At 46.0% G+C, this 7,694-nt stretch overlaps 1 protein-coding gene across 1 annotated transcript in view; it reads right to left on the bottom strand.

Moving 5' to 3' along the window:
- Positions 1-2,319, bottom strand: part of LOC311362965 (sodium- and chloride-dependent GABA transporter 1-like) — a gene marked incomplete at both ends in the record, with an annotated part of 12,729 nt that extends 10,410 nt beyond the window's left edge. The window contains 3 exons of the mRNA XM_084482877.1: positions 752-852; positions 1,624-1,755; positions 2,079-2,319. Coding sequence (XP_084339003.1) covers positions 752-852; positions 1,624-1,755; positions 2,079-2,319 — 474 coding nt within the window. The remainder of the gene's footprint in view (positions 1-751; positions 853-1,623; positions 1,756-2,078) is intronic.
- Positions 2,320-7,694: the final 5,375 nt, after the last annotated feature.

Here is a 7,694-nt window from a genome sequence, read left to right as displayed (position 1 = left end):
AATGGACTTTGGAGACGTCTAGGGCGAAGGAGAATCAGAAAGGAGACAGACCAGCAATACATAAAAACATCTCATCATACATAACCCATGCCTTGCAGATGGCATGGCTTTTCAAAATAACTCAAGGAGATGTGTAGAATTCTTTTCACAAAGTCCTGCACATAAAGGAACAATAGGGCCCTTCACAGCCACCAGACCCCCCGAAAGGAATGGAAATGTACAAAGACAGCATGGAGCGACGGAGACAGATTGCGTCATGCTTTCACTCTGCGCTTGAGTGCAGCGACTTTTCGTTTTGGGTTAAAAGTGTCTTATAGCTGAGTAAATGTGATGTTGTGTCATATCGATGAACTTTAGTTGTTTCATTTTGAGCACTGTATACACTTTAGTCTTTTCATTTGGGGCGCTGTATACACTGTATACATCCATGTCTACAAATGTGCAGGATTCCACTTTTTTATCCATCCATCAATCCATTTAATCAAACACAAACCGGTCCATCAAAAATGATTAAGTTAATCCAACATTATTGATACGCTAAGAATGGTTTTACTTTCACCAACCGTCATCAGTCAAAGGCTACTCATGAAGTTTGTGTCTTGTTATTCATTATGAAAGGTATATTGTTGATACATTTACACCTTGTTATTTTAAGTTTTAAATATGTAATGCTGAGCCACCACACTGTGATTTCTAGACCTGCTACACATACACATTCATACATACAGTATACAACAATTATAGCATGTACCGCTCTGAAGGAGTTGAACAGGTAGTAGAGGGCCCAGGCTATGATGATGATGTAGTAGATGTTGAGCCAGAAGGCCAGGACCACGGACGCCAGCCCCACGCCTGACAGAGGTAAAAGATAAAGACATCAGGAGATTAAAGTGGGCTCTTCCTTTAACCTCGTCAGCTCATTCTCACAGACATATTCAACTAAGTCTGCCCCAATGGAAATCGAATCCACCCGTCCTTTTTCGTTGAGCTTGCGCCCTTCTAATGCTCCACTAATGCTGATAAAACTCCACAGCTCAATTATTGTGTCTGGCAGTGACAACATTTCTCTACATCTAGACTATTACTATGTTCTCTCCTCCTGCCCGTTGCCAATAGAAATTACATTTAGGTTAGGCAGACCATTTATGATTACACTCTGATGTCATTGGTATGCAGGCACCATCCTGGTACGAACCTGCTGAGTTACTAGTTACTGTTCAGTCACGCTGGTTAGGGCATCTAGCTCAGCGATGCATGGAGATAGGCCATGCACACGGAGGCTCTTCTCATCCACTACCTTTGGGCTGGGAGGCGAGGTACCCTATGTCTCCTAGGGTATCCTATGTACCCTAGGGTACCCTATGTCTCCTTGGGTACCCTATGTACCCTAGGGTACCCTATGTCTCCTTGGGTACCCTACCCTATGTATTTTAGGGTACCCTATGTCTCCTAGAGTACCCTATGTACCCTAGGGAACCCTATCCAGAAGCATCTCCAAAAGAGGATTTCACACGATGCCACACCTCATCCCTCTCTGGTCATGAACTTGCGGGACGCTGGGCGTGAAGTTCTTCTGTGGAGCTTCAGATCACATGGCTGAACCCTCAGGTGGAACACACTCACCTTTCATCATCGGCAGCAGCTTCCACACGCCCAGACCCCCCACCGAGGTGAACTGACCCAGGGCTGTCTCCAGGAAGAACAGCGGGATCCCAGCAAACACCAGCGTCAGGAAGTACGGGATCAGGAAGGCCCCTGTCACATGACCAGGAAGTAGACAACACAGAACCTTTGATGAATGGGTGATGATTAAAGCAATGCATCTATTTATTAATTTTCACTCTAGATTAATTATTAAAGGTGAGTGGCTAAATGATGGACACAATAAATATATGCATGGAAAACCTTTACATGAGTGTGTATCGTTTAAACAGAACACGTTCTTTTTGTTATCTTATGCTCTCAGCTGCCAGTTAATTTATTCACAGCATCAGAAATAAACGTGTGTTTCTTCTGTCAGAAAAGCAACAGATTGACAAACCCCCCAACACTGATAGCAGGGTACCCCCAACACTCACCTCCGCCATTCTTCCCGCACAGGTACGGGAACCGCCAGACGTTCCCCAGCCCGATGGCGTAGCCAACGCACGACAACAGGAAGTCAAACTTCCCCTTCCAGCTGCCCCGGTCGGGGAGCTCCTGCTTCTCCTCGTCCCCGCCTGCGGGGGGCGCCGCGGGCTGCAGCTCCTCGAAGGGCACGGCCTGCTTCACCTCCGTGGGGGAGTGGGACTCCACCGTGTTCTTCCCGGTCTTGCCCATGGCGGTGTGGCCGCTCGCCCGGCGGCGAGGTCAGACCCTGACTGAGCTGGGTCGCTGGGTTCTGACGGACAGTCGATGGCTCTGTCGCTCCAAAGGACACACAGACACAGATATGTATGTGTCGGGCCAAGCTGTGGATCAATAAAAGAGAGTTGTGTGTGTGTGTGGGGGGGAGACGGAGTGTCGATTGGGTGCAGCGTCACTCAATAATAACTATTGGTGCTACCGTCACCGTGAAGCCGTGGGGCAGAGAAAATGATCCATTTCCACTGAGGAATTGGGTCAGGGGGGCAGTTGGTAAAGCAGGCCTAGGGCAGCCGAGGTGTTCCCTTGGCCGGCTCGTCCTCTGGGTTTCTCCCCCGGCCGGCTGGATAGAATCCATCCAGCATCTCCCAGTTCCTCGTCCCGAGAACAATGAATGCACCAAAAATCTGAGTTGTGAATTGAGGCAGGCACATTTTCTGGTTGGTTTGGGAAACTTTGTACAATCTTTGGGTGAAACCATCGTTTTTTAGTTCTGCATTCCAGGTCCCCACACAGGTCAGATTGGGTTGTCATTGTTTTCCCCCATAGAGATTCTAGAAGGTCCTTGGAGGTTCCTTTCTGTCACTGAGAGCTTCACCCCCCCCATCACCGAGAGCTTCACCCCCCCCATCACAGAGAGCTTCACCCCCCCATCACTGAGAGCTTCACCCCCCCATCACTGAGAGCTTCACCCCCCCATCACCGAGAGCTTCACCCCCCCCATCACAGAGAGCTTCACCCCCCCATCACCGAGAGCTTCACCCCCCCCATCACCGAGAGCTTCACCCCCCCATCACAGAGAGCTTCACCCCCCCATCACCGAGAGCTTCACCCCCCCCATCACTGAGAGCTTCACCCCCCCATCACAGAGAGCTTCACCCCCCCATCACAGAGCGAGTGAGTACCCCTCAAACTCTCCCTCCCCTAAGAGCAACAGGTCTTAGCTGAGGACAGGTTACGTAGAACAACTGGTATAGACAGAGTTGCGTCTTGAGTTCATGGTGGTTTTGGAATGACCAATTGACTGCTATTAATACATTTGTGTATGTGGTGCTGTGAAAGATGGGTCCAGGTAAATTCAAGGTATCTTTAACCCACCTTGCCTGACACACGTGGCGTACTGAATTACCGGGATGATAGGGCTAACGCAATGCTGAGCCAGAGAGAGCATCTGGATCATGATCAGAAGACCTTTGTTAAATATGGGATCTAATTTGGGACTGGACTCTAATATCTAATTTGAGAATGGTTTACAATATCACACTGGTTCTGATGTACTTGATAACAGGTTCTTCAATACATTTACATTTTGGGCATTTAGCAGATGCTTTATCCAAAGCGACATTAAGTCCATTTGTCATAAGAAGTGAAACAATATATCGCTATCGGTACAGCTTCAGTAAAGTAAGTCGCTCTGAGCAAATTATGTGTAAATCATGTTTAAGTTTTTGTTACTGTTTCCAAAATATGAACATTAATATTTTATGGGAGCCTTGTTTTGAAATCCCCCCTTTCTATATATCCAATTAAGAATAAATTATTACTTTTACTAGCCCTTTGAAGCTTTCATTGAAATAATTTTTTTTGAAGAGGATGGAGATACATAATTCAACAGCTATTGAGCAAAAGCATCCAAAGGGCTAAATTCAGATAATGCAGTTGTTTATTCATTTTTCAGTTGACGGTCAAGTTAGTAATATTTAAAGAACTATTGATCAAACTTTTCATAAAACACTCCTGCAGAGACCACTGCAGGCCCAACTAAACTAAATTGGTTCATCATAGTGCACCCATAGTGCACAATTTTAAAGTTTTAACACAAAAATACACATTCTTCACATAATACTGAATGTACTACACTCAATATCCACCATCTCTTTAAAAACGTCCTGGAATAAAATGGAAGAAACAAATCTGATATATTCCGTCCGTCCACAATAACGCCCTTGCACATATCCATCTTTTTCATTTGTAAACATTTTGTGGAGCATAGAGCGGCCTTCGGCACAAACCCATAGTTTAAGTTCTGGCCAATAGGAGGATAGGCAGACCCACCTGCTTCCTGAGAACCGCTCAGAGTACCTGCTCAGCTCAGCGGCATCACCTCCTCGCGGTTCCGTTTTACGCTCGTAAAAACGTCAGAAAAAACGTCCCGTAAATCCCGATGGAGAGCAGCCTGTGAACAGCGTCCAGCGTCCAGCGGCCCTGCGTCAGCTACAGAGCTCTCAGCGTCCAGCGGCCCTGTGAACAGCGTCCAGCGTCCAGCATCAGCTACAGCTCTCAGTCCTCAATGTGTTTTTTTTTGTCCTGCCTTTCACATTTTTACTTTCCCCTCTCCGCTGGCGCTCGGACTTCCTCTCTGCGCGGCCTGTGGCGGTTCCTGCTATTGACCGACTGATAATAAAGTTTCGACCTGTTGTCGGATTTGATGACTGCTCATACCCAGAGGCCAGGGAGCGACGGCCCGTCACCCAGCTCTGTATGATGGCTGTGCTCAGCGTGGGTGTGTGTGACGTGTTACATGTGTGTGTGTGTGTGTGTGTTTTGGTGTTTCCGGGCGCATGTGTGTGTGTGTGTATCATCGTGTGTACGTGCATCTGAGCAAGGGTGTGTGTGCGCGTGCGTGCATCTCAGCATGTGCATTCATGTGTGTGTTTTTCTGTGTGTGTGTGTGTGTGTGTGTGTGTGTGTGTGTGTGTGTGTGTGTGTGTGTGTGTGTGTGTGTGTGTGTGTTGGATGCTGGCCGGCCTCTCTGGGCAAGAAGCAAAGCCTTCTGCTGACTTCCTCAGACAGCTGCCAAGTGGACCACACCACAACACATACACACATGTAAACGCACACACAGGCCGGCACCAAGGCACACACAAACACACACAGTCCCAATACTCCCAATAATGAATGGGAACAACATTATAGTTGTAATTACTTTACTTGTAACAAACGTCATTGAAATTTTCCATAAAGAGGCCTTATCAAGGTAAATGATGAAACACATAAAATATACTCCTATTCATTCCAGATAGCATGTACATTAGCTACATGCTATCGATGCTGTATATTACAGATAGCATGTACATTAGCTACATGCTATCGATGCTGTATATTACAGATAGCATGTACATTAGCTGCTATCGATGCTGTATATTACAGATAGCATGCCTACTGCACCTAAAGGCGGCCACACAAGACGCCCAAAATCGGGCGTCGGTGAGTCTTGAGAGGTTTGACATGAGTCTCTTTGGTGTGTACGGTGAGGTCGGCCGTCGATAAGGTCGTTGGAATTCTTTTCTGCCGATTCAACATGTGTAATCGGCCACTACAGGCGTTCAGTCTTTACCAATCTGATTGGTAGAGGGCTAGCCCTTGACTAGTTAGTGAAGCCCGGAAGTAAGGATGGTAAACATACAAACTGTGAAAGTGCAGACAATGGCGACACACTCTCTCAACGCATTGTTTGGCATCGTTTTGATAGTTAATATTGAATTCTTTGATCATGTGGACCGAAGAAATCGATAAACAATCTATCAGCATGATGGAGGATAGACCGTCGCTGTTCGCGGTTGCTAAGAGAGGTCCTGGTATTTCCGGTTTTCGTTATTTTTTGGACCACAATACAGATTAGCGCCACCTGCTGTTTTGGAGACATTACATCTCGCGCAAGTGCAGAACGTACAGCATCGTTTGTAGTCGTTTAGGTGTGTATTTCACACTTTTTTGACCGAGTCGGTGAGATTAATAGGCGACTCCATTTTCTGGCGATGATCGGGCAGTCGTCTTGGTGTGTGCCCGCCTTTATGCCATCTAATGCCAAAATGTAGTTGTCTAAATCACAGTTAACAGGAGCTTCAGCTACTTCAGCTACATGCTACACTGTACATCAAAGATAGTATGAATAGGCTACTATAGTAGCAGGCTATCTACACTTACATCAGAATATACATCACAGAGAGCAAACCCTAAAACCAGAACGCAACCCTAAAGCCTTAACCCTAAAACCACCAACCAACCATAGGGCTTGTACATCTTGTAAATGAACCCTGAAATGATTTGTCATGGGATGACATTGTTGTGTTTGAAACTGCCAAAGTCTATCTCATGTGACTAATAAGCCAAGGTTACAGTGTACAATCCGACAACGCTCTCTCTCTCTCTCTCTTGCCTCTCTCTCTCTCTCTCTCTCTCTCTCTCTCTCTCTCTCTCTCTCTCTCTCTCTCTCTCTCTCTCTCTCTCTCTATCCACATGACCCAGCGATGTGCCTCTTCACTGAATCCCCCCCCCCCCCGATAGATTTCACACCGTTGCCTCAAAGTGTATCGTCAGCAGAAAGCGCAGAGTGAGTCATAGTGCAAAAACATAATAGGCAATCGAGTCGAAGCCTGATCCCATGGCGAAGGATCCTCCACTCTATTACAGCGCCATGTTTTAACGCCTTAGCATTCATCAGGAAGCTGTTTAGTCATTCCGGTCGCAAAAAACTGTGATTGAGAGAGAGAGGGGTCAGGTGTGGGAGACAGGCCTGGCTACACGAGCATAAGTTATCTTCTTTATTTCTTCTTTCATTCCAATCACATCTATGGAGAGTTTTTGCTGAGCTCAACAAACGGAATTGCAGGCTTCATTAGGGAGAGGTATGAGCCTGCATGACAAGATGGAGCCATTTTGTAGCATCCCGCCGCATGGCACATCCTTTAGAGTCTCAGTTATGAAATGTTAAGAGAAATGGCTGCATGATTAGTTTATTCTCCCATGAGAAAGTATAAGAAAAGGAATCCTTATAATATACGTCGAATAAAATAGCTAGCTGAAGAGGAAATAAACATTGTAAATGTCTTTATAAAGATTAGAAGATAATAGCTCATGTTATACACAAAGAAAATGACTAGGACCCTTTTGGTTAAAGATGCCTTGCAAGAAGCTAACAGTATTCCCTTGTGGACAGACTGCATCCTTTACAGATGAAAATTCATTTTCCAATCAACCTATACATTGTTGAGTTATTTATGTTTATCTTATTGGCCGAGCAGGCCCTATAGTCTGCTTTTGTTAAGCGAGTTAAGCTAAGGAAGACAAATTATGTTCATTCTTTACAATCACTCGTAGCATCAGAGCAATGGCATATGGTCACTGAACTCACAGCCACTCGCTGGAACAAAGTCATCAATAAAGGAAATGGGAAAATGACAAAGAAAAAAGACAGCAGCTAACAATCCTCGACCACTAATGAGTTGGCATGGGGGGAGAACAATTATCGCAGTATCTCATTGGTCCATTCCAACCGTACATGTTGGATCAGGGGCCTCAGATTGTCCCAGAATGGTGCCTCTAAACACACACACACCCTGTTTAGTGGA

The sequence above is a fragment of the Micromesistius poutassou genome (assembly GCF_964030765.1).
Source record: "Micromesistius poutassou genome assembly, chromosome: 18".
In the NCBI taxonomy this organism is placed as follows: domain Eukaryota; kingdom Metazoa; phylum Chordata; class Actinopteri; order Gadiformes; family Gadidae; genus Micromesistius; species Micromesistius poutassou.
Note: the sequence above shows the minus strand (reverse complement) of the source record. Positions and strands in the feature narration are given on the sequence as shown.